The 27,669-nt window shown below is 41.0% G+C and overlaps 2 protein-coding genes across 4 annotated transcripts in view; both read right to left on the bottom strand.

The window, feature by feature from the left end:
* Positions 1-20,182, bottom strand: LOC309813496 (uncharacterized protein). 3 transcript variants are annotated; one of them, XM_082638454.1, is made up of 8 exons: positions 20,094-20,182; positions 12,596-12,806; positions 10,672-10,821; positions 6,567-7,652; positions 4,219-4,333; positions 3,302-3,403; positions 2,044-2,221; positions 1-1,893 (listed from the first exon to the last, which is right to left on the bottom strand). In XM_082638454.1, the coding sequence occupies exons 2-4, from the start codon at positions 12,607-12,609 to the stop codon at positions 6,785-6,787; spliced, it is 1,032 nt and encodes a 343-aa protein (XP_082494580.1). In that variant the 5' UTR covers positions 12,610-12,806; positions 20,094-20,182; the 3' UTR covers positions 1-1,893; positions 2,044-2,221; positions 3,302-3,403; positions 4,219-4,333; positions 6,567-6,784. The 3 variants fall into 3 exon arrangements, with proteins under 3 accessions (XP_082494580.1, XP_082494579.1, XP_082494578.1); XM_082638453.1 differs by lacking the exon at positions 2,044-2,221; XM_082638452.1 differs by lacking the exons at positions 2,044-2,221; positions 3,302-3,403.
* Positions 15,635-27,669, bottom strand: part of ZKSCAN8 (zinc finger with KRAB and SCAN domains 8) — an 18,782-nt gene continuing 6,747 nt past the window's right edge. The window contains exons 2-6 of the mRNA XM_082638446.1: positions 26,343-26,846; positions 25,557-25,698; positions 23,644-23,735; positions 23,259-23,382; positions 15,635-21,840 (exon numbers count right to left, since the gene is read on the bottom strand). Coding sequence (XP_082494572.1) covers positions 20,879-21,840; positions 23,259-23,382; positions 23,644-23,735; positions 25,557-25,698; positions 26,343-26,759 — 1,737 coding nt within the window. The 5' untranslated portion in view covers positions 26,760-26,846 and the 3' untranslated portion in view covers positions 15,635-20,878. The remainder of the gene's footprint in view (positions 21,841-23,258; positions 23,383-23,643; positions 23,736-25,556; positions 25,699-26,342; positions 26,847-27,669) is intronic.

The raw sequence follows: 27,669 nt of genomic DNA on the forward strand, positions 1-27,669 counted from the left end.
ACAACTAGAGAAAGCCCTCCCACAGAAACGAAGACCCAACACAGCAAAAATAAATAAATAAATTAATAAACTCCTACCCCCAACATCTTAAAAAAAAAAAAAAAGTAAAAGGGAGTAAGTCTGGTAGAAGTGTATACCCGTTGCGTCCCAGGAATCAATGTCAAAATCATTCTTAGAAAAAGTATTTAATTAGCATCATGAATTCCAAACAAAAAATAAATGTAATAAATAATATTTGGATTATCCAAGGTTGTGGTTAAAGACATCCCCCTACTCTCTCTACATTTACTGTAGAAAATGAAAAGCTAACTGTGCCAAAGACAGTTAAATATCCACTGAGATCTGTCACAGGCATCTGTTTTAATTCAGCTTTGCCCAAAGTGACCTGACAAAGTCTCTCTGGTAATACTTGTCTAACTGCATAAAATAATGCCAGTTAAAGTGATTTTTTGCAATTGGGTTTTTTCTTAGTGGTGACATTTGATGTTGGAAAGTTCTGTTATACCTCTACCACATATTTGACTATTGAGGTTCATTTTTGTTGTGTATCCTCTGATGTTTAGTAAAAGATGAGTTCAAGAGATTTTCCCACACCTGTCCCAGTCATAAGGCTTCTCTCCAGTGTGGACCCTGAAGTTTGATAAGATCTGAACTTTTTTTTTCTTTCTTTTTTATGGGGTGGGGGCAGTTAAAGTGTGGAGTCCTACTGGACTGCCAGGGAATTTCTGATAAGATATGAACTTTGACTGAAGGCTTTCCTACACAAGGAATCTTTGCTGCACTTTAAGAGCTTTTCCCCACAAGGAATCTTTGCTACACTTTAAGAGTTGAGCTAACGCTGAAAGCGTCCCCACAGTGGTCATACATACATAGGGTTTTGTTCCAGTATGGATTTTCCAATGTATAAGATTGAGCTTTTAAGTGAAGGCCTTCCCACATTTTAATATTTATGGATTTTCTCTCTAGCATGGGTTTTCTGGTAATTAAGTGCTGGCTTCCAAACGAAGGCCTTCCCCCACTCACTACATTCATAATGGTGCTTTCCATCGTGGGTTCTTTGGCGGGTGACCAGACTCGAAACACAATGAATCCTACAGTATTATACTCTTTACACCAGTAAGTTTTCTCTTCAGTGTCGATTCTCTGATGTTTAGCAAGGCTATCAGAGAACTTAAAGGCTTTGCCACATTCGTGACATAGATAAGGTTCCTGTCCAAAATGAATTTGCTTATGTTCAATGAGACTTGACCTCACAGAGAAGGCTTCTGACACTGAAGATATCCCCAAGGGTTCTCTGATGGCTAAGATCACTCCAGTGTCTGAAGGTTTTGCCGCATTCTTTATTCTCATGAAACTCTTTTCAGGATGGCTCCTCTGTTGTTTATTGAGACTTGGTATTACATTGAAGGTCATTCCTGGTTGAGGATCTATAGGGCTTTAAGTTTGGATGTGCTGGTGCTTGGTCAGGACTGCTGGTGTACCAGGGTTTGTCTTACGAGGGAGGGATATTTTTGGTTTAGTGACTTCCACTCACTTTACGAGTGGCTGCTTCTTTTATTACAGTTGAAGTTGGAAATTGTGCACAAGCTGAATGGAGAATTTCCCACGCCCACAGCATCGACAGGACTGAACTTCAGGGTGAATTCTCCCAGGTATCTTAGGCCTCTTTATCGGAGTGATATTCTCCATGGTTTGAGGCAATGTAAGTTGTGCGTCCTCAAAGGGGCTCCTCTCCCACCTGGGTAAATTATTCAGAAGTCCATGAACTTGTCCAGTGTGGAGCCCCTGCTGATGTTCCCATTTAGTCTTCTGAACATCTCCCTTGTGTGTTAGACTTCTTCTGGAAAATTCTGCTTTGAAAAAGACTCCTTATTTAAGGCCAGGAGTCACCATCTGAAAGAACAGGTTGATCATGAAATTAGCATCTTTTCCCCTGAGGCAGAAAGAGGGAGTCAAATGTAACATACATGAGAGTAGCCTACAGAGAGAAACTACATAAAACACAACTCTTTATGTGTGAAAGTTCTAAGTAAGAATACATACTTGCTTCTCCATTAATTTCTGCTCTTATCTTTAGTAATTTCTTCCTTCTGCTTTCTTGGGTTTATTTTCCTGTGCTTTAAGTTCTCAAAAGGGATGTTTAGAGCATTTTTTTTCACCTTTGCTTCTTTTCTAAATATAGCATCCATACTTTTAAATGAAATAATTTACCCTAAGGAGCCTGAAAAAGTACAAGGAACAGAATAGGTCTAAATAGATGGAAGCTACTCATTATTAGTATCATCACTAATGTAAATCAAGAGAAGTAAAATAGAAAGAAGGGACTGGTGAGGAGACTCATTTGTGCAAGAGCTCCAGTGAACATAACAATATATAAAGTAGCAGATTAAAGAAGAGGTCATCACATAACAAAGCATTTTACTATCTATTTGGTGAGATGATAAAAACCTCAAAGCTGTAAGGTGTATCAGAGAATATCTAGCCTGTCTCCTTATCTTTAAGGATGTAAAACTGAGGCCCAGCTAGGTGGCATTAGCCTAGGTAACAGGATTACTTAGAGGTAAAGATAGGTTGAGACCAAGGGCTCTTGAATTTCACCTTTAAAGTTTTTACCAGCATAACACACTGGCCCGCTGTGTTGCGTGAACAACCTTCAGATCAAAACTTTCATAATATAGCATAGTGGTTAAGAGAAAACATTGTCAAGTTGAACTTCTGGTTTCAATTCCTGGCTCTACCGTTTCCTAGCTGCCTCTGTTCCTCAATATTTTTAGCTGTAAAATGGGAATATAGTAGTATGTATCTCATTTCATTATTTTTTATTGAGAAAAATACACATGTAAGGTACTCAGAAAAAGCCCTAGCATAGCAAGCATTCCAAAAATATTGGCCAATATGGTAGCTCCACTATATCAATGGTAAATTATATTACTTTTTTTAGTTATCCACTGTCCTCTTTGTAAGCTTTATTTTTCTCCACCCTATGGATAGTAAGCTTGGTGATTTGAATTGCTTTGACTAACGAAACATAAGTGGAAATGACATATGCTCCTCCTGAATAGATGCTTTAAAAGCCATAATGTGGTTCTACCACTGTTTTTCTTTTGCCATAACAGCAGCATATTCAAGGTAGGAGTATTCTTCTAGCCTGGATCCTAGAGTGGTGAGAATGTGTTGCATTAGTCAGTTAACACAGGCAAAAATGAAAGTAACAGCCAAGCCTTTAATCACTTACTGCAATAGCATTAGCAAGAGGCCCAACAACAAAAAAGTGCTGGCTCCTGCAGTGTTTTATTCTTACCCATGCAACAGTGCCAGGCAGGGATCAGGTGAATCAGCACAGGTGTGTGGACTGTCACTGCCAAGGCAGCACCAAACAAAAGGCTCCAGTCATTTTCTGGACCTGGAGGCCAGGGGAAGAAAGAGGGGAAAGGCTAGGAGTGTAAAAGTACTAGTACTGAGCCAGAGTGGAGAAAAGTGTCATGCCTTATTGGGGTGAGAGAATCTTGAAGAGTTACTCGGGCAAGACCCCCAGTAAAAAGGGCCCCAAAAGGAGGTGCCTGGGCTAAGAGTACAGATATGCCTAAAAGCATGGCTGGCCAGGCAGTCTGAGTATTTGACTGCAACTCCCTTCAGAGACTGCATGCGCTGGCTGTGCCTCAAAGCCTTGTGCAGGAGGGTAGCTTTACACCCATGAGGGATAAAGCCTTTGTAACTGCCTATGATCAGGTCTGAAAATCATACACATTGAAAACTTCCCTCTCCTCCCCCAGATGCACCATGATTTTCACGTTATTCCCACTGTACCTTCCTTCATTCCTTTTCATGTGGCTGAAGAACTCATTCTTTCTTCAAGATTTCATCCTTCTTCAAAGCTTTTCCAACCTTCTCATAAGTACGTTACACTTACAATGCAAAGCATTCAGTATAAATCCAATGGCTTTATCACTGTAATTATTATTTCCTATCTACTCCTTTCTCCCTGTCCGCAAATAGACTGTAAGCCTCTGGAGAGTAGGGTGCTTTTTTCATTTATCTTTGTATTCCTAGTACCTGACACAAGGCCCAACCTAAAATAGATAATCATTAATACCTTAATTTGAGCTTATAAGGAATAACCATGTTACATATATCCTGATATCCTAACACTCAATTCTTCAGTAAATGAAATTTCTTCTTCCAGAACATCTGTTCCTTCAAAGTTTTCAGAATACTCACCACTTACTGCTTAGGAATCACAGTTGTGCTGGTCTGGGTGGGATTTGGCATCACTTCAGTGCTGATCCTGGAAGGGTGTGCTCCACCCAGACGACTCTGTCTGCAAACCACCATCCTATGAACAAACCAAGACAGCTGGGCCCAAAGAGGTAAGTACTGAAAACAATGGTGATAACAACATAGACAGGGGGTGACAGGGAAGTCTCTCCAGAGCAGAGCAGGGGGAAACCACAGTGTCCTTCAATTGCCAAAGGCAGGAAAAAGTAGGGCAAAGAATTAACACCTTCAACCCAGCACAGCAAAGTCAACTTCCTGATGCTACTTTGAGGCCCTTCACTGCCTGTAAGTACGTGCCTCACTTTCTCTAACATGCCTCATGCCTTGAGTGAGGTCCTATCTCCTCAATTTGAGCTGCAGAACCATGACCTTCTCCGCCTTCAGGCCCCATGTCCAGGCCTAAAGTTACCTGAGTAGTGTGGTAAGCACCATCTCAATAACAGAGACTTCATGATGTGCTTTTTAACATGCGTCTGTGACCTCAGTGTTGGAGGGCACAAGTTAGCTTAGAGCTGCCTGGAATCCAGTGTGTCTTATAGCTGACTTGCTTGAATTGCTGATGAGAATTCAGGGAAACTGTGCATCCTTTGCAACACAGAGTCTTACTCTAAAGTGAATACCACTTCAACTTCCCACAGAGTGTTCCCTCCTACTTGTCCACAGTGTGGACCAAAGCAATCTGCAATTTCTATCAATTTAGTGCTCACCTGGAACCTCGAATTACTAAGTTTCAGGGATCAAAAGGATTTCAGGCCCATTACCCAGGAGTAAGAAATCACTACTAAAATAGAAAAATAATAACAAAGTAATTTTAAAGTCCAGATTTCCTTTGAGTTTCATATGTGCAGAGAATACAGAGTCTGAGTTTTAGGCCTGGGGGTAGTTAGGAAGTTAGGCTATAGTCTGGTGAACAGCTCTACTGGGATTTCCACAGATATAACAAAGACATTTCTCTAACTGAATTCATTAACTTTCTACCACCTCCCAAATCTGAGCTCTCCTGGTTGATTACAGATATCGAGTTTCACATAGTCACTCAAATAGATCTTTTTTTTTTTTTTATTGGAGTATAGTTGCTTTACAATGTTGGGTTAGTTTCTGCTGTACAACAAAGTGAATCAGCTACACGTGTACATATATCCCCTCCCTCCCACCCCCAGCCCATCCCACCCATCTGGGTCACCACAGAGCACCAAGCTGAGCTCCCTGCACTATACAGCAGGTTCCCACTAGCTATGTTTTACACCATGGCAGTGCACATATGTCAATCCCAATCTCCAAATTCATCCCCCCCACCCCCGTGTCTACACCTCTGTTCTCTGTGTCTGCATCTCTATTCTCAAACAGATCGTTGAAAGCCATCCTAAGACTAATGCCAACCCCAACTCAACAACAGTTCCCCAAGCTTGTTCCATTCTCATACCTCTGAGTCTTTGCATATGCCACATCACACTTTGAGAAACACTAAATGCAAGGGTCGGAAGTACCTGACACTCTGAGAGGTTTTTGGTTTAGGAAGCTCAGTTAAGTTCTGGGGTTTATTGGATTATTAAGTCCAAAAGGCCTGGGGCTTATAATTAACCTTTTAAAAAAATTAATTTATTTATTTTTATGTATTTATTTGGCTGCGCTGGGTCTTGGCTTCAGCACATGGGATCTTCGTTGCAGCATGTGGGATCTTTAGTTGGGCATTCAAACTCTTAGTTGCGGCATGTGGGATCTAGTTCCCTGACCAGGGGTTGAACCTGGGCCCCCTGCGTTGGGAGTGCAGAGTCTTAGCCAGGCCTGGGGCTGTAATTAAGCAAGAATAACCTTGAAGAGGGAATTCCCTAGCTGTTCAGTGGTTAGGACTCAGCCCCTTAACTGCAGAGGGCCTGAGTTTGATCCCTGGTTGGGGAACTAAGATCCTGCAAGCCGCATGGCATGGTCAAAAAAATAAAAAAAGAATAACCTTGAAGAATTATCAGTTGGGATTCCTAGCCAAAAAGAGAGAGTATGCCTTCCGCCATGAGGTCACTAACTCATCTAACCATCTCTAAGAGCATAGTAGTACATCAAAGCCAAAGAAATCAAGACCAATAGGTTAGTTATTTGCAGATTCAATGAGGACATGTAGTCCCTGTCTCACCAACCAACATTACTTCCAATTTCAAAATTTAATGTTTCACCTATAATACTGGTAGCAACAACAAAAACAAAAGGCTTGCACATAAGAAAAGGAAAAATCATGTTTGAAATACTGAAGTTTGCTCTTACTAAACCATAACAAACTACATTATGGTATAATTTACCTGATGAGTTGTAAAACTGCATTCTCAGAAGTAGATGTGATCTTAGAGACTTAAGTCAATCATTACGATGATGGAGTCCTTTTTCACTGACTTCTCACATCTTCGATATTCCAAGAAACGAAGTGTCAATTAAAACATTAACTTTTACCATACACTTCCTTTGGTGACAACTTCTGATATTAAAAAAAAGGGCCTTTGTAATATCTTCACCATGTAAGTCACTGATGACACTTTCCTTTGGCATGTATTTTCTGGTGTTTAGTAAGATTAGAGCTCCCACGGAATGCTTTCCCACACTCGTCACACTCGTATGGTTTCTCTCCAGTATGGATTCTCTGATGAAGAATAAGAGTTGAGATCTGGCTGAATGCTTTCCTGCATTCTCCACACTTATAGGGCTTTTCTCCAGAATGAATCCTCTGGTGATTAATAAGGGCTGAGTTCACATAGAAGGCCTTCCCACACTCCTTACACTCATACGGCTTCTCTCCTGTGTGGATTCTCTGATGTTTGATGAGGTCTGAGCTCACGCTGAAGGCTTTCCTACACTCATCACACTCATAAGGTTTCTCACTAGAGTGGATTCTCTGATGTTTGATGAGGTCTGAGCTCACATTAAATGCTCTGCCACATTCATTACATTCATAGGGTTTCTCTCCATTGTGGATTCTCTGATGTATAATCAGGTGCGCCCTCACACTGAATGCTTTCCTACACTCATTACAAGTATAGGGTTTCTCACCAGTGTGGATTCTTTCATGCACAGTGAGGGTTGAGCACGCATTGAAGGCTTTTCCACAGTGATCACACTCATAGGGTTTCTCTCCGGTGTGGATTCTCCAATGTCGAACAAGGCTTGAGCTCTGGGCAAACTTCTTTCCACACTCACTGCATTTATACCATCTTTCTTCTTCAGGCTTGTCCTCATGCCTTTCTAACTGGTCCTCATACTGAAAAGCTTTTTCATTCTCAGGAATCTGTAAAGTATCCCTATCATATATGCTGGGGACCTTCAGGTGTGGGTCCATCCTTACAAAAATCTTCCCTTCAGAATTGACACCTTGTTCATACCTTTGGCCTTGATTCCTGAAATAAACAGACCTTTCAAATGTAATTTATTCCCTGATGCTAAAGCAATATGATGTAATAAAGACTAAACTAGGACTCTCAAACATGTTCCACAAACCCAGGACATACCGATCACACGGTGGCCAGATCAAATGTTTTTCTTCAGTTTGTACCACCACAAAACTATTGGAATGAACACCTGACTCAAATAACTATTTAAGTCTACTCTTTTTTTTTTTTTTTTTTTTGTGGTAAATGGGCCTCTCACTGTTGTGGCCTCTCCCGTTGCAGAGCACAGGCTCCGGACGCGCAGGCTCAGCGGCCATGGCTCACGGATCTAGCCGCTCCGCGGCATGTGGGATCTTCCCGGACCAGGGCACGAACCCACATCCCCTGCATCGGTAGGTGGACTTTCAACCACTGCGCCACCAGGGAAGCCCTAAGTCTACTCTTTATAAAGGTATTTAAAGCACAAAATCTGGGATATAAGTGAGTATAGAAAATAATAGATAGTTTCTACTTAAGACTTTTATCATATTTAATTAAATTGGGAAACAAGACAGGAGTTGCAGAGATTTGCAGATAGCAGAGCAGATGAAGGAGCACAGGAATAGAGAAGGCAAAAAACCAGAAATTCAACTGATAATGAATTAGTTTGGGAAAAATGACAATAATATCATCGTTGTGTTTTACTACTCACACAAGTCCACACTATTTGGGTTGGAAGAGAGATATGGAGATAAAAGAAGCTCTGTCTACTGCTATCTCTACTATTGCTGCAGCTGATGTTGCTATAACAGACAGTATCTTAGCAACAGGGGTGCTTTGTCTTCTCTGGAACTGTGACAGAACAGACCCTTTATCTCTCCAAAGAAGGGTCCACTCCATCTTTATAATTCAGACCAATGTGTGGATAACTTGTTGGATTGCTCCCACTCTCTTATCCCCTGGGAACAAACTCAATTCTATCTCCAAACTTAATAAAACTTTTGCTTCAAACTCAAATTACACCTCTGCCTTTTTTCATCTTACAAATTGTTTTATGTCTCAATAGTGATAAGTCAACACCTCCAAACCTCTAACCTCAGCATGATAATGAGAAAAACATCAGTCAAATTTCAATTGAGTAACATTCTACAAAAAACCTGAAAGTACTCCTCAAAACTGTCAAAGTCATCAAAAACAAGGAAAGTCTGAGAAACTGTCACAGCCGAGAGGAGCCTATGGAGACATGACAATTAAATGTAATATGGTATGCTGGATGGGATCCTGGACTAGAAAAAAGAACATTAGGTAAAAATTAAGGAAGCGTGAATAAAGTATGGACTTTAATAATAATAGGCAATGGTTGTGATAAGTATTCTATATAATGTAAGATGTTAATAACAGGGGAAACTGGGGACTTCCTTGGTGATCCAGTGGTTAAGAATCCATGCTTTCAATGCAGTGGGCACAGGTTTGATCCCTGGTTGGGAAACTACGATTTTACATGCCACGTGGCACAGCCAAAAAAAAAAAAAAAGAAGAGGAAACTGGGTGTGTGGGGGGATATAAGAACTCTCTGTACTATCTTCACAATTTTTCTGCTAATCTAAAATGCCCAGAGATCAGAAACTATTCAAAAAATTTTATTGAAAAATTTGTCTATGTTTTTGAATAGGTAATATACAATTCAAAAGTCAAAATGGTCTCAAAAGATATATAATAGGAAGACTTGTTCCCACCCTGATCCCCCCTCAGTTTGCCACCTCCATAGGCAATCAATTTTATTAGCTTCTTGTGTCTTTCCAATATTTCTTTTTACAAACATGTACTGTTTAAGCCTCTGATTTCCTTAATCCAGTTTCGAGTCCCACAAATCAGTCACAGGTTTACTTTCATATGGACACTATACCCTCCATGGCTTAGGAACTGTACCATTTCTAAGTGATGCTGTTCTATCATGTTTCTCTGAACAGTAGCTCCTTGGCAACACTGAAAAAGGCTAACTCAGTGCACGGGTCACATGCAAATGAACCCTTGCCCAGAGTCCAGAAACATGGCTACCATGGAAGCCTGTGGTGCAAGTCGCTTTGCCCTTAGCAAAACACAGAGAACTCCTAGTCCTACCCAAACCCCTTCTGGTCTGTAGCTTGCTCACACTTGAATTAGCCTTTCCTGTGGCTGCCTCAATGTGCCTTCTTTTCCCTAATATATTCCCCTCACAGCCCCAAACTGCTGATATTGACTTTAGGCAACTACAAAGGATAATAAATACGGTATTTTTTCTGGATAAATTATCTTAAGGCTACAAATATGTATAAAGTTACCTTTCTGAGGTGTTATCAGATACCTTAAGATTTTTAATTCCAAAGAAAAGCTATCAAGAAGAAAGAGGGACATTTGCTTTCATCATTTAAACAGAAGAAAAAGGTTGGAGGCAGAGGGGAATGCAATATAGATACCAAAAGAAAAGAGTTTCCGTGAGTAGAGCATTCAGCTAAACTGAATAGGGTGATTTTTTCCTTTGAGGCAAAATGAAAGTATTCCAAGAACATCTAAATAAAATTGCCAAGTGTCCGTCAGCTACTAAGGTTATCAGAACAAAGGAGAGCTGAGGGCACACGGCCAAGAGAAAAGAAAGTCTCCTCCACCTCCCCACACCCGCCTGGAAATCGGCCCCGCCAGAAAAGCCAGGAGGGTCACTCCAGCGATTGTCAGTCCTCCGAGCCTCCCAAACGCTGTTGGGGAACTCGGGGGTCTCTGGGGGAGTCGGCAATGCCAGTGTGGCAACGGCCTAGAGGAGAGGGAGGAGGGAAAGGACAGAAAAAGAAGCCGTGGGAAGAGAGAAAGGAAAAGATAGTAAAAGAGAAGGGAGGAGTGTGCAAAGAAGGCGGGGAAAGGGAAGGAGTGGCAGGGTGAGGGGAAGGAAAGGGTCGGGGCGCAAGGTAGAGGGGCAGGTGTGAGGCAACGAGGTGCGGCGCGTAGTAACCCTCTCTGCTACTCTTCGCCCTACAGCTCACTCCAAACCCAAGGAGAAAGACGCGAGAGGTCTCACCTGGAAAACCGTGATTTGATGAACAGACAGGTCGTCTGACGCCCGCACTGGCTCGGAGAGGTCGACTTCCGCGGAACCCCGCCCCAGGCACCTGGTGGTCCGCTCTGGGATCCTGGAGGCTTCCCTCTCAGTGGTTCATGAGCTGAGGACCTGAAAGGAGCAAGAGTGGAAAGGATTCTATTTACATAGAAAAAGGCATTTTAGGCTTTTTAGCTCCTTTAATCCTGCAGGGCAGACGTTACAGTCACCCTCTTGTATATAAGAAATCTAAGAAGCAGATAAGTTTTCTGAGGTTGGACAACTAATAAAAGTGCCGAGGTGGAATTTGAACCTAGATCTGTTACAGTCCCATCTCCTTCCATTTGCCTCCCAGCAGAACCAGCGAATGGTATCACAAGGCTTAGGTCTTAGAAAGTAATCCCTATATTAATTTGTAAAGTTAACACTATTCCAAAAAAATACGAACTTTTTAATAAGTAGATTTTAAAGTTCACATAGAAAACTAAACAAGCAAGACTCCGCCTGCGAAAACTGAAAAAGAAGGGCAATGAAGGGGCACTTGTCCTAAAGAATTTTAAACATATTATAAAGCCTCAATAATTAAACAGTGTGGCACTGGTGAAGGAGATAAACAAATGATTCAGACTAGAAGGTCCAGAAATAGATGCAATCACAGGCAGAAATCTAGCATATAATAAAGGTAGCCAATCAGTAGAAAAAGATGAATAGACTTTTCAATAAATGTATGCGGAGAACTGGGTAATCATCTGGAAAAATATTAAACTGGATTCCGACCTCACTCTGTACACTGGTAAATATTTCAAATAAATAGAAGTTGTAAATGTTATAAATGAAACCATACAAGTGCCAGAGGAAAACATGGGAGAAGTCTTTTATAACTTCAGAGTAGGAAGCCCTTTCTTTCTAATTACGAACCAAAATCCAGAGGTCATAAATGAAAAGATTGATAAATTTGACCCCGCAAAAAATCCATACTCCGGCAAGGTAAAATAAAAAAAAAAAAACCACTTAAGGAGAGTGAAAAACAAATAAAAAATGGAAAATATACTTACAACTTATAGCTCAGACAACAGACAGCAAACGGGGAACTTCTGAATAATAAAAATCATGGAATTGGCAGAGCTGAGCTGGATTCCCTATTGTTCCATCCTCATTTTGAACTTAACCAGATTGCTGAGCATTCATAACCATACAGTTATGCTGATCTCATTAAGCAGAAGTTTAAGAAAAAAGAAAAAAAGTGTCCTCAGGTCCCTTACATCCAGAACCTTCAGAAAACTACAGAATGTCAAAGTTTAACACTTAACAACTCTCCTGTAGGGAGAAGGGTCCCTGTAATTAATATTTCAATAGTGTATTCCTGGCTTGGAGCCGCAGAGACAGTGGTTCTCCTTCTGCTGCCAGAGCTGACATTTATTAATAGATCACTTCTTGACTGTGTGCAAGAAATGGGACCTAGAAAAAATTAAACACGTGAAATTATGAGGGAATCACTGTATAAACAAATAAATCAGCAGAGCAGGCCAAGTCCCAGGAAGGTAAGGAGAGGAAGAAATAATTACAACAAATATCTAGATAGCACTTCTTATGTACCAGGTAATGTTCATGTAATGTAAAAGGCATTTGCTTTTATCATCCTCATTTACAGACGAGGAAATGGAAGCACAGAGATTAAGTTATTTGGCTACTATCAGTCTGACTTTAGACTTGCATACATAAAACGTAGGAAAAAAAGAGAAGAATCATCACTAAGAGGCTGAAAGTTTTAAGATGACTTGATAATACCTCTCCTTTGCTGCCCTCTTGTCTAGGTTCATCCTATTCCCTCTTGAGGTCCTCCAGCTTAGCCACTTTCCCAAAGACCCTCTCACCTCTCCCCCCAATGCCACTCCCATTCCGAGACCTGGCATTCCTCATCAGAATAGTCAGGAACTGGACTCAGCCATTGTCAACCGAGCTGCTGGAGCCAGCTCAGAGCAGTTTTCCAGTAACAGAATCCTTGGAACCAGCGAAAGCAGCTCTTCTAAAAATGCATACATGCAGCTTTCCTGTTAATTGGAGAGTCTGCAATTCAGTAAGATTCCTCTTGAGGGCCTCCCTGTTCCGGAATACTTCTGTAAAAGAAACATTAATTTACTCAAAGAAAAAGCAGATTGCCACAGCTGTTACACTAATTACTGAGGGTAATGGGAGAAAAAAAAAAAAAAGAAAAAGAAAGAAAAAGAAAGAAAGCCATGTCAAATAAGGGGCTAACTTGCAAAGAAGGGCTGTCAGATCACAAACTGGGATTAGCAGGCGTGGCCCTGTGCCACAGGAATCTCCTTGCCATTGCCTCGGAGCACTACTGGGAGAGGGCCTGGAGACGTGCATCGGGAGAGAACAGCACCGCCGTTGCTGGTAGGCGGGTCTGCACACGTGTGGACAGAAAAGTTACTGCTAAAGGGGAAGGGCGATTATTTATTGCCAAGCTGAAATACAGAGATGTATTCTGCATTCTAAAGGAAGTATGGGCACGAAACGCAGATGTGGAAGAGGAAACCTCTCCTAAATTTAGAGCTCCTAATACTTCCAATCATTTGCAGTTTCTCCCTTTTGTTTGGAATGGCAAGCTGAGGGGTCTGGTGGGCATTGATTCCAAATGTACCAGGGGTACACGTTGTTAATGTGACTCAATAAATCTCTGAAGACCTCAGGAAAGATAGGGGTTATAATCCCGAGAAAAGTAGTCCAAATGTGGACTCCAGCAGCACTAAATCACGAGAAAAACCCTTCCCTGGGAGGTTGCATCTGGGCTTAGTGCCCACCGTCCCAGGACTGCCTCTCGGGGCTCATGCCAACGTTCCACCCCAGCCCGACCAAGGAAAGGGAATCTGGGGGGTTGCAGCTGAGCAACGCCCACCACGCCACCGCCCAAACGCCCGAGCAGCAACCTGCTCCAAGAGCTCCCCGCGAGCGGAAGTCCCTCTCAGCACTTCCGGGGCGGGGCCTAGCTTGTACCCAGGCAGGCAGTTGTGGGGTCTGGTCCATACTGTTATTTATGGGAACTTTTCTGCCCGAGTCGTTGAAAGACTCCGAATTCCTGCGTCACCCGTCACGAAGGTGATTTTTTGCTTCCTGATTTTACCCAGGGTAGGATCACCCTTGAATATTGGAATTTAAAGACACTGCAGCTGGGAAAGGGCAACATCTCCAGTGTGGGCCCTACAGGATTCCTAAAACTGACACACAGGTCCCTAAGAGCTCTGGTCTTCATTATTAGTATTCTGAAGCCAATGCTGCACATCCTATGTGCTTTCTCCAAGATTAGGAACCAGACCTGAGAAGGCAGGACTTTCAAAAGGGCGGCGGTACTGCAAAATCCCTTGGACTACTCAGTCGTTTATTAAAGAATTTAACTCAAGACACCAGTCAGTATACTCGTTTGGACATACAAGCTGACAAAAGGAATTCCTAAAATGAAACACTACAAGTAGAGGCAGTAAGTATGAATACATCCCATGGCACAGTATGAATCAAGAACATAAAACAACAAGGGTCGTGACTAGCCAAAAAAGAAATAGGCAAAGCCTCAGGAAACCTGGATTCTATTTTCATCTGTACCACTAACTTAATGGGTGACCTGGTGCAAGCCACATGACCTCTCTGGACCTTCATTTACAGAATAACGGGCTGGAAAATGATCTCAAAAGTCACTTCCAAACCTAGCATTCTATAGACTGTATGAGTAAACACAACAGATCAACAGTTATTTCTTTGCTGTATTACGTAAACTGATTTTTCTAACTCTGGTATTGTTACTTTTAAACCTGTTGAAGGAAGTACCATTGAGTTACAAAAGGAGACTAGTTTTTAAAAAGTCTTCTTTTACACTACTCAATTTCCTAATTGACTAAATTTCCTACTAATATTTCCCCCTACATGTGTTTCTTAAGTAGGATTAACAGAGTATGTTAAAAACTTTCTAAGTGGGAATGTGTTTTGATACTTGGCAAACTTTGACAACGTTCTGGCTTGGGGTTTCCTTGGGAAGTTGGCAGTTATTCCTGTCTAGTGGCTGTCCAAGGGACTGTCGAGGGTCATGTTTTGTCCCCAAAGCTAAATCTTTGGTAAGTTGCAGGCCCCCTGCTAAAGAGATAGGCCCCAGTGTTTTACCTTGTATTTTATGTAATGAACCAAGATACAGAAGGCTAAAACTAGACTTGTACTCCTACAACATCTTCCACTTGGTATAAAGGATGGAGGCAGATTTGATGCTGAAAGCAATCTTAAAACATACAGGTGTTGCTGTAAACTCCAAACGCTAAGGCTTTTTGTAATCATACAAACTACAAAATATATAAACACTTAGGATTCACATAAAGCTTGGCATAGCTAATTTTTCTAATTGTAAAAAAATCTAGTATTTCATCTCTCTTCTTTTTCCTATTTACCTTAAATATTTCTAGACCAGGGTTTCTCAACCTTGGCACTATTAAACATACGGAGCTTGATAACTCTTTTGTTGTGGGGGTTGTCCTGTGCACGCAGGATGTTTAGCAACATCTCCAGTCTCTAACACTAGATGCCAGTGGTATCCCAGCCATCCACTAAAGGTACAACCGAAATTGTCTCCAGACGTTGCCAGATTTCTCCAGTTGATAACCGCCGGTCTAACTTGAGATACAAAAGCCTATTCTCAAGCACGTTTGCAATGATAAACATTAATCTTTAGAGTTTCCTATTTTCTTTCTTAACCAATAAATAACTCTGACCAAACAAACAGAAAGCTTCACATTTCAACTGTTCACACATACCCTCCTAAAGTTGAATATTTTGGTCTTTAGTCTTAGGTATAGGCAGTTATTGATGTACAATGGAAATGGGTCTGTGCACAAAATAAGAAGAGACATATATCCTCAAAAGCAGTGTAAAAATTTCTGTATATAAAAAAATAATCCACACAATAATTCGACAAGCATTTATTAAACGCCTACTATGTGCTCAGCACTGTACTAGGCACTAAGGGGTGCAAAGATACAAATGTAAAAGTTATTATTCCTGCCCTCAAGGAGCTTACAATTTAACTTGGGAAATAAATACAAATGTGAAACTACAATACAGAATGCTAGAAAATAATTACAAAACAACATATTAGTAAGTGCATGGACCATAGTACAAACTCAAAGGATCAGTGCTGAGGCAGCACAGAACAAGGGAGGTCTCAGTGTGAGGTGAAATCGTCAGGGAGAGCTCATTCAGAAGATGTAATGGAAGCTAGGCTTTGAAGGGAGTAATGAACATAGGCTGGGGCCAAAGAGAAATCTAAGCAAAAGGAACAGCATGAGAAAGGCACAGAGGCAATGGCTTATAAGACAACAGTGGAAGGTCACAGGAAGTTGAACCATGATAAATCAAGGTGAATATGCTAGAGAGTAATGAAGCTGAGGCAGATTAAGTATGGAGGGCAAGGTAATGGAGAACTTTGAACATCATTGCTCTGATAGGAATTATTTGTTGGGTGTTCTTGAGTGAAAATGAGATATCATGAAAATGGAGTTTGAGGAGGACCATCTTGGAAGCATACAAGGTGGGGATCTTGGGAGCAAGTAAACCGAAAAGAAAGAATTACAATAACCTGGGCCTCAGATGATATGGATCTGCAGAGAAGGATATGAAGGGATGGCAGAAACGTAAAAAAGTCCAGCCTCAAGGAGAAAACTGACTAAGAATTGGTACAACTTAGCAAGATTTTGAACGTGAACGATGGAGACCAGGAAAAGACTAAAAGACCACTCTAAGATTGGGATAAGAAATATGAAGGGTAGTGAGTCTGTTCAGGGTAAAGATGTTAAGCAAAGATGCCTATTTAAAAGGAAAACAGGGGCTGGGACAGAGTGATGAGTTCTGTTTTCAAATACCAAGTTGTATAGGTACCTGCGGAAAAGTTCACAGGTACCTATAGTACCTGTGAGAGACAACCCACAGGGCAGGAAATATGGTTACTCAAATATAAGAAGGTAAGTGTAAACAATCACAATGGTTAAATAGGAGTATAGAAAAAGTAGTGAATAAGATTAAGACATGGAGATTTTCTCAGTGGAGAGGAAGAAAAGACCAACAAAGAAAACCTAAAAGTGAAGAAAACTGACCAAAAAGGATCCCACAAGTCAAAGGAGAATTCCTGAGATGCAGGGGAAATTCCCGAGCATGAAATATAGATCTAGAAGGACAAGAACTAAGAAAAGGCATTAATATTTATCCACTGGTGATTCTGAGGATATTTCAGTGGAATACAAAAGCCAACAAGGAGAAGTTTTAAGAATAGATTAATGAGAAAACGGGGTTTAACAATGGATGACATGTTTGAAAAACCATGAATGACAGGACAATAAAATGGTAGTTGGAAATGAACAGTAAAGTTGAAGCTTTTACACATTTTATGCTGTAGATGAACTTACTGGTGTCATCCTGACTGTCCATCTGCCTGGCCTAGGGCATGGATATTTCATTTCCCTCCACAATGCTACTTTCCCTGGGGCAGTTTAGAAAGAAATGTACTTAAGTTACTGCTTTGTCCACCCGGTTTTTTTTTTTTTTTGGTGGTACGCGGGCCTCTCACTGTTGTGGCCTCTCCCGTTGCGGAGCACAGGCTCCGGACGCACAGGCTCAGCGGCCATGGCTCACGGGCCCAGCTGCTCTGCGGCATGTGGGATCTTCCCGGACCGGGGCACGAACCCGTGTCTCCTACATCGGCAGGCGGACTCTCAACCACTGCGCCACCAGGGAAGCTCTGTCCTCCCAGTTTTTAAACATGTTTTACTTCTTTAAACATGTTTTCCTTGCAGAATTTAGCTTTCTAGTACTACAAAGCATCAAAAGTATCAACATTTAAAGATGATATAATTATAAACCAAAATGACATTTTCAACCAATTTTCCAGTAACTGTAACAGATCTGCACTATATTGCACATTCCCTCCCTTAGTACCTAGGAATACATGATTTTTAAATGGCTGGCCAGGGTTAGGGTGTTCATTAGAGACACAGCAGACCAGCTGTCAGGAGCACAGGCTTGAGAATCAGACTATGTAGGTTAGAATCCCTGCTCTATCACTTACTAGTTGTGATCTTGATCAACTCATTCAGCTCTCTAAGCCTCAGTTTCCTCATCCATACAGTGGAGTATATAATATCTACCATAAGCATGAGAAATATGTAACACTGGGTTTGGCACATAGTGAGTGCTCAATAAATGTCAGCTATTATTATCTAGAGCCTCAGAACCAAGAGTAAAACTAACTGTTCCCATATGGGAATCAATCACTGCATTCTAGCACTGCCACCTTACTCAATGGAGAAAATCTTTGAAACCTAAGATGTCTCTCCTAGGACTATGCTGGATCGCAACAGTTACGGAAGAACCACTCAATTACACCAGGTCCTAAAACGAAAAGCTGAGGATGGGAGAAGAAAGTACTGGTGAATAGTTCATTTCAGATTAAGAGCATAAAAACAGAATATGCAGGATAAAGGAACTCAGTGCATGTCACTCATAGTTAGGAGCAAAATAAGGTCATACAGAGTGATCAACAATATTCTAAAGCTAAGAGTGAAAACAGGAGACCAAGAATGGGCTTCTACTTATGTCCCCAAAGAAACAATAGCCTTTTTCTACTGTCTTATACTACTTGGCTATTTCTATAGATGTGCTGAATCTGCCTTGGTATATATCGTTCTTTCAAGTCATATTCTTTTCTCACATGCATCCCAGTATAATACTAATCTTTCTGGTCATATTTTCTTTAAATTTCTGCCAGATGCTTAGTAATTCTGAGATTTAAGTCTGGCTACACATTACTCTTGAGTAAAGAGACGTTAACTGGTACATCTACAGTGATTTCAATATGGTACTCTGCTGAGAGCTTTCATTGGAATAGGAGACAACTGTTCCCCTAAACTATCAATACATGGGAGGAGTGTGTGTATACATGCACATGCACACACACACATACCCTCCCTCTGACAATGTACTCATCCTATGTAATATCTGTACACAGGTAGCATTTGCCTCAGGTAGAATTAGTATCTTAAGGACAATAAGGCACAACTAAAGTGGAGAGCAAGGATCTAGAGACAACTAGATTTATTTCTGGTTTATTGTAATTTCAAGTACAAGGGAATTAGGAATGGTAATCTATAGGCCAAAAAGAGGGAGAGGGAGGAGGGAGGAGGGAGGAGGGAGGAAGGAGGAGGTAAGGTAAGAAAATAATGGATACTGAAAAGCATTGTTTTGAAGAAGTTAACCAAGGAAACCAGGATGACAAATGACAAGTGGGTACCAATGGTTCAATGAAATAGATGTAGATAACCTTGATGTTATTAGTGGTCAATATGGGCCATACTGGAGTAGGGAAGGGATGTTATAGGGAAGGAATTTATGATCCAAAAGGTGGACCTCTATGACACATGATTTTATGACTGATTTTTGAAAACATCAATCATAAAACAACATGATTAGAAAGTGCTGTCCTGTTCATGATAGTCACAGTGTGAAATTTCATAATTTCTCTTGGAATTTTCATCACAATGTGTATCATTTTCTTCTGGATAGGATTAATGGAATCAATTCCGATTCTGACAGCCAATTTTGGAAACAGCCAAAAGTTATTCAATTCCAAATATGGCGAATGAGTAATCAAATGGTCAAAAATGAGATGAAATTCAAGAGTAATAGAGGTTTCTGGTATGGTCTATTAAACGGGAATCTTGAGAACGTTTCAGACATCTAGAGGGGTGGTAGCACTTGGAATAGCAGCACTACTAGAATAGCTAGAGCTGCCCAATTTAAAGGACAACCCATATTTGGATTCTTCTGGAAGTTCTAGGTGCTACCTTAAACCAGCCTCATTACTTCATACAATATCCCCTGGTATACTGAAAGCTTCAAAGATGAAATATAGTGCTTGGTGATGATGAGTTTAATACTGTGTCTTTGCTGGATTACAGATGGAATGCACCAGAATTCAGAAGAATGAGGAACTGTGAGGTGAAGTATTCAACTGACTACCGCTGTAGATATGGCAAGAAACAGATGAAGAATGAGTGAGGTGCTGAGGCCATCTAAGGAGGTGGGTCCAGGGTAAAGACAAGAGTGTAGACCATCTAGTCAGGGGGTTTGTGCAGACCCCTGAGAGAGTGGTACCGTAATGGGCCAAAAGAGATGAGCATACATTCTTTGTAAGGATTTTTATGTCTTCTTCAAGCACCTGTCTCCTTTTTTTTCCCATGTGATGCCTTAACGAGGATAGTATAAACAACTATTTGTACCACAGTGTACAGTGGGAAGGTGGAAAGCAGAGTCAGAAGTCACCAAAAGGTACAACCATCCAAGCTCAAGAGCAGCGGGGCTGAGTCTCCACTCACCTCTTTCTCTGCATCATTCCCACAACCATCACTAATGCGTCCACTTCCTCGCTGACACAGGTACTGGGACTGGGAGTGGTGAAGGATACGTATGGATGCTCAGTGACTCAGTGGAGTCAGTGAAGGTGATATATGAAGAAAAATGCTGGAGTGCTGTTAAAAATATAGCATTCTGAGTTTGCATGGGAATATGGATTTCCACTATCAGGAGCATTAGAATAAAATAAAATGCACACTTAAGCAAAATACATGAGGTGTCTGTAAAAATTTCCCTAGAACTAGGATCTTAGAAAGCTAAATATAAGTCTCACACAGAGGCTGCTTCAAACTCTAAAGCAGCTTCTTAGATCAGATTAGGAGCACAAGTGCACCTTTAGGGGAATAAATGGGAGAAGGGATCACAGATGGGAAGAAGCAGAGGAACTAGAGGAGTAGCCTCTCTCAAACCTATAGCTACTCACCAGAAAGACAAAGTTAAGTGCCTCAAGCCACGACAAGCAACTTGCTCTAATGCTATTTTAAGCTTCTAAAGGATACCTTAGGCCATCGGGAGCTCCACTCCATAAGACACCTCCCAAGATAGTCAAGCTAATCAACCTGCATCAAGGCACTGGGCCCAAACTACTGAAGAGCTATTCTAACTTTGTCACCACTATCAATTCTGACCCTAGATAAGGTTGTAATGATGCTGAACTTTCTGCCTTTTTGTTACACTGAAAGACCTCTCACTAGCACTTGGTTCCTCTAATGTTGAATAATGCCCAATCTATGACTAAAGTTTTTTCCTAAACTCCCGTGGATTCAGATTTTTCTCCACTGTGGATTCTCTGATGTCGAATGAGACTTGACCTCTGAATAAAGGCTTTCCCACACTCATTACATTGATAGGGCTTCTCCCCTGTGTGAATTCTCAGATGCTGAATGAGGCCAGTGTTCCCATTGAAAGCTTTCCCACATTCTTTACATTTATAGGGTCTTTCTCCAGTGTGGATTCTCTGATGTTCAATAAGGCCTGACTTTTGACTGAAGGCCCTCCCACACTCATTGCATTTGTAGGGTTTCTCCCCAGTGTGGCTTCTCTGATGGCCAATAAGATGTGAGCTCCGCCTGAAGGTTTTCCCACACTCATCACACTCATAGGGCTTCTCCCCAGTGTGGATTCTCTGATGTCCAATGAGGTGTGAGCTATGACTGAAAGCTTTCCCACACTCATTACATTCATAGGGTCTCTCCCCACTGTGGATTCTCTGGTGCAGAATAAGGCCCGCACTCTGACTGAAAGCCTTCCCACACTGATTGCACTGATACGGCTTCTCCCCAGTATGGATCCTCTGGTGCAGGATCAGGCCTGTGTTTTGACTGAAGGCTTTACCACACTCCTTACAGTGGTAGCGTTTTACTTTGTTGTGGATATCCTGATGGGAAAGAAGGGCTGACCTGTAACTGAAGGCTTTACCACACACATTACACTGATAGGGTTTCTCCCCAGTGTGGATTCTCCAGTGGCGAACAAGACCTGAACTCTGAGCAAAGCTCTTCCCACATTCATCACATTTATGTCGTCTCTCTTGGGTGGGATTTCCCCGCTGCCTCTCTAATGTGCCCAGAAGGTCTCGGGCTTCTCCATGCTCAAGACCCCCGATAACATCCCCGTTGCATTTGGCAGCTGTCTCTCCATGTGGTTGGATTCCAGTAGATATTACCTGTTTTGAAGCTAATTCCCTGTTCTCATTCCTGGTCTCACCACCTGGAATAAAAATGTAATAAACATCAAGCCAACGTCACTTCCTATTCTCTATGTTAGGAGAAAGAAATCAAAGATGGGGGAAAGGAAAATACACTTGGAACAGCTACAAGTAAATGCAAGGCTCCCATCTGTCTTTGAAATGCCTTCGTTAATATGGGGAGAAAGGAGCAGGGTAAAACAGAAGTACCACACACCAACTGGGGAAGAACTGCCATCAAAAAATAGGGTTGATGGAAGGAGGACTAAAGTAGAGAAGGGATCAACTGTGGAGAAGTGGAAGTTGGGGAGTGGGAAGGAATATGGAACTACGAAAAGACCTAATAAGTGGAAAAGGAATGAAAAAAGTCCCAATCATTAAAAGGGAGGAGCACAACAGGTCTAAGTGAGAGAATCTATGTGAACTCAGAGAGCACTAAAAGATTCTATTTCCAACTGGCAAAGAGACCAATACCCAGTTACAAACTGTAAGGTAAGTCCTAGATTAGAGGATAAAAGTGCCCTTTTATTTTTTAAAATTTATTTATTTTTTCTGGTTATTTTATTTCTGTTTATTTTTTTAATTGAAGTATAGTTGGTTTACAATATCGTGTTAGTTTCGGGTGTAAAGTGATTCAGTTACACATATATATGTGTATATATCTTTATTCTTTTTTAAAATTCTTTTCCATTATAGGTTATTATAAGATACTGAATATAATAGTTGCTGTGCTATACAGTAAATCCTTGTTGTTTATCAATTTTATATATGGTAGGGTGTATCTTAATCCTATACTCCTAATTTATCCCTCTCCCCACCTTCCCCTTTGGTAACCATAAGTTTGTTTTCTGTGTCTGTGAGTCTATTTCTGTTTTGTAAATAAGTTCATTCATACTATATTTTAGATTCCACTATTTTTTAGATTCTCTGTCTGACTTACTTCACTTAGTATGATAATCTCTAGGTCCATCCATGTTGCTGCAAATGGCATTATTTCATTCTTTTTTTATGGCTGAGTAATATTCCATTGTATTGAGATATATATACATATATACACACACACCACATCTTCTTTATCCATTCATCTGCTGGTGGACACTTAGGTTGCTTCCATGTCTTGGCTATTGTAAATAGTGCCGCTATGAACATTGGGGTGCATGTATCTTTTCGAATTAGAGCTTCTATCTTTTCCAGATACACACCCAGGAGTGGGATTGCTGGATCATATGGTAACTCTATTTTTAGTTTTTTAAGGAACCTCCATACTGTTTTCCATAGTGGCTGCAAAAATTCCTTTTAGAACTCCAGAAGTCTCAATATTTTATCTTTCTGTTGGATCCTGAGTTTAAACTCAACTATGTCTTTCAGAAAGCTCAAAGCTACTGTACACATAAACAAACACAAAATTGTAAATGATAATAATAACCAGAGCTCTCCTTACCCAGGGAGAACATGTTTCTGTAATTCTCTGGCCTGTTATCTCTACTCAGATCCTTCTGTGATGAATCAAGAAGCCATTCCTCTCGAATTAGGGACACAGCCATGTCTTCAATCTTCTCCAAAGTCTGAAACAAAACAAGATGCCCATCTGGGACTGGGACTGTTCCACAGTTCAAACCCAGAGTGTCAGAGAGATCCACCAGGGTTGGAGTGGATCAAGAGATAGGAACGTACTGTGTAAAGGGATCTGCATAGCTAGCAGGAAAGAACAGGAAAATGCACCAGATTTATTTGGGGAAAATCAAGGATCAACCTGTCTCTATGCAGAAGAACATGGGGCAAGTTCTTAATGGAGCTATGGGGTTTCAGTGAGGAGCACAACTCACCTGGAACCCTGCTGTAAGAAGTGTAGCTGTCATCTCCTGGTCTCGAGGACTTCCTTTCTGGGAAGGGGTAGGACTCTGTGAAGCAGATATGGCTGAGAGAGGAGAAGGGAGCTATGAATGAGACCAGCCTTGTCCTGTGGTTATAGGAACCAGCACTAACACGTTCCAAAATTATTTGTATTTCAGCCGATATGCAAGCCAGAGATTTTGAATATGAAATGCTGTTAATCTTGGACTCTGGGTTCATACCTATGGTTGCTCACAAAACATCTGCACTTTGATGTCCCACTTAGCCTGAAGTTACGTGTCAAAAATAGAAAGTGTACTGGTTTCCTAACAGGAAGTGCTTTACAATTTCTTCTCTACCACCAAAGCTATATTCCATCCTTGTGCTTGTACACAGTATTTCTTTAGGTCCTGATCTCTTGCCAAGCTGAATATGAGAACCAATCTATCTTTACTAACTCTATTACTTTTTTTAAATGTCTACCATGACTGCCAGCATCTGCTTCCTATAGAAACCAGACAGGGTAATATCAAAATCAACATAGACTACTGTGTCTTGGGCAACAGGCATTAGAATTTTACATAAGGATTGTATTATTAATTGAAAATGTTTCTATACTTCTTTAGAAATATTAAAAATCCACTAATTTAGAACAAATTACTATAAACCACATACATGAAAAAATAAGAAATTCAGGGCAAGTATGAGATGAGACTAGAGCATCTTATCTTGTTCTGTAAGAAAATTCTCAAAAAATGATGGAGAAATGTCAATAGGACACAGGAGCCAGACTGAAGAGGCCTCCTCTGGCCAACTCTGAGACAATTTAAGCATCAAAATAAAGATAGTAACAGAACATTTCTGGAATAAAATAAGAATTTATGAGGCCATATTGATAAATAAAAAATGAATAAATAAAATAAAATGGGGGAAGGAGAACACTCTCCATTACAATAAATAAATAAATGTAGAAGAAATGACAGAGTTAGAAAATAATCACTTTAGTAATCACTGATTCAGTCAAGAAGCATCAATAAATACTAAAACTAGTGTTTCAGCAACAAAAGTTTCATGAGGACCAGGATATTTACATAGACTCAAGAGTATCTCCCCACAAATTACTTATTAATTACAAAGGGAAAAACAGTAACAAAAACCTAGCAAGAATAACCTTAACCAAGTCATCAAAGATAACACTACCAGTAACAGACAAATTCCTGTTGTATTCCTGAGGACAAAATCACTTCTGGGATGTTCATGCCAAATATATACAACTCGAATCTAAATATGAGGAAACATCACACAAACTCAAATTGTTGTCATTCTACAAAATAACTGACTTGTACTCTTCAAAAATGTCAAGATCGTGAAAGGCAAAGAAAGGGTGAGGAACTACTCCAAGTTAAAGGAGACTAAAGAGACAGGACAGCTAATTGCAAAGTGGGATCTTGGACTAGACTCTGGAAGAACATTATTGGGACAACCAGCAAAAAATGAATATGAACTGTTGGCTAGATTAGTATTGCATCAGTGTTAGATTTCCTAATTGTGATCAATTAGGAACACTTAAACACTTAAACACTCTTGTTTAAGAAAATACATACTAAATATTTACAAATAAAGTGTCATGATACCAGCAAAACCTCAAAATGCCTATGTTGTAAATACGCTGTGGTAACAGAAATGTATGAATGCATAAAACCCCCAAATTCTTTAATTTGTTCATGAGTTTACCACTGGGACTAGGAGTCTGTATTTGAAGCCTAGATAAACATTTAAATCAGGTCTTATGGCTGGTGTGTAAACAGCAGAGGCTAGTTCCTTCCAGGAACTAGACAGGTGTCCCAAATGTACTTTCTTTCCTCTCTGCTTTCCCACTCCTCATCAATGAAATCTAACTCCTCACCTCTGTCTTGTGGCCCTTGGAGCACTGGAGACTTGTGCTGGGTTGCCACAGGTTGGAGCTGAGTATCCGGAGGCTCTGGTGCAGATTTGGAATGCATGACCTCCTCCCAGAGTACCCTATGTCCATGTGCACGAGCAGGGACCTAGAAACAAGACACCTGCATTACAAGGAATCCCTTTGAGAAATGAAGTGAACAATGTAACTGTACCAAGAGCACATCTAAAGGGATACATACTGGGGGAAGGAAAAAGCAGAATCTCACTTACTTAGGAACACAAACATGTTGATTTGCACAGAAAGGCATCATTTCTGCTTAGTACTGAAGGAAAAGATTTCTGCTGATGCCCTCCCTGCTGCACACAATGCTGATACTCTGCATTCCCAAGAAAGGGGAAGAATGATAAACAGAAGCTTAAAGCAGTGCTCTTCAGTGGAAACAACTTTTGATAAGGAACTAGGAAACCTGAGTTACAGGCTCAGATCTACATTTAGTTATTTGGGTGCCCCTGAAAAAGTAAGTTAAGCTTTCTGTGCATCAGTTTCCCATCTGGCAAACAGAACAATAATACAGTTGTAGGGATGTTATGAGGATAAAAAATGGATTTATATCCTTTACAAGAATAAAAAGAACTCTACAAATACAAGCCATACCACACGATAACTCTTTTCATCCTCCTGCAACACAAACTCATGCTCAGCGTTTATTCTCCCATTGTTGTGTCAATGTCCCTCCACCCAGCTTCCTGGACTCTCACAGTCAGGGCATGCCCACCTCCTTCTACTTACTGGCCGTCCTAGTATATCAATTTGCCTTTCCAAATCCTCCAATAGAGTCACCACCTCCTCTCCATTCTCTAGATGATGTTCCTTAACCAGAGTCTGGAGCTCCTCAGGTAGGATGGTCAAGAACTGCTCCAGCACCAGCAGCTCCAGGATCTGCTCCTTGGTGTTCAAATCTGGCCTCAGCCACTGATGGCAAAGTGCTCGGAGTTGGATCAGAGCTTCTCGGGGTCCTAGTGTCTCTTGGTAGCATAACTTCCTGAAGCGCAGGCGGAATAGCTCTTGGCCAGGAGGGTTATTTTCATGTAGACTTGATTCCTGGTCCCAACCATGATCTTCCTCTACCTTGATGATTACAAGGTCCTCTTCAGGAGCCTGGTCTGGTGGGGATGGGGTTAAAGATTTCCTTGATTCTGCAGCCATTTAGGGCCAAAAAAGCTCAGGAGACTCGTTTCCACTACTTTATCTTCTTAAGAGAACCTTCTGAGGGCCTCTTCTTTAAGGGTACTTCTTTGGGAAGAGAAAATGAAAATGACAAGTAGTGTAAAGGCAAGTCAAAGGTCAGAGTAATCTACTGAGATATCTTAACAAGTTCCCTTCCATGACATGGACTTCATGGCTCAGTCATTTAAGTGATCCTCTCCAGAAATAACTCCTTGCCTCCTTAGCCTTCTGCATGCCAATCCCATCTGGGAATAACCCTTTCCTTCTGCTTTCTCTCTTGGGGATGTGGAACATGGCTAAACAAAGTCAGGAAACCATGTAGACTGGGTCTAACTGAAATTCTGCATTTAACCTCATCTGGCCCTCAGGGCTGCTGATTTAACTCAACATTTGCTATACCAGCTATACTGTTTCTACACACTTTGGCTCTCAACCTGCCCCTCACTCTCAACATGAGACTAATGTCCATATAATCTAGCTCAAGATATTGTCAAGAACTGTCCTAACACTTTCTTCTTCTCCACCCTACATTATCATACATGTGCTCCCCCTGCCATCTTCCCCCTGTCTCCAGGCTAACTTCTACTATGGACTTTACCTCAAGCTCTGTAACTCTTCTTTGGGGCACAGGTCCTGCATCTCCAAGGAATCTGGATGCCCTATCAACACCTGCAACCCCAAAACCTAGTCCCATACACTAATGATGTTCCAGAATGTTTTATAAATAAAATCATACAGTATGTAGCCTTTTGAGTCTGGCATTTTTCACTTAGCATATTGTACTTGAGATCATCAATGTTGTTGTACGTATCAGGAGTTTATTCCTTATATGGATGAATGTTTACCCATTCTCTAGTTGACAATATCTCAATTGCTTCCAGTTTTTGAT

This window comes from Mesoplodon mirus (genome assembly GCF_964341445.2).
Source record: "Mesoplodon mirus genome assembly, chromosome: 12".
Classification (NCBI taxonomy): Eukaryota; Metazoa; Chordata; class Mammalia; order Artiodactyla; family Ziphiidae; genus Mesoplodon; species Mesoplodon mirus.

Bases quoted from the DNA above. Each gene is read 5' to 3' on its own strand.
- LOC309813496 (XM_082638452.1), bottom strand. The intron at 7,653-10,671 runs GTGAGACCTCTC...TGTTTATTTCAG, and splicing joins ATCAAATCACGGTTTTCCAG to GAATCAAGGCCAAAGGTATG.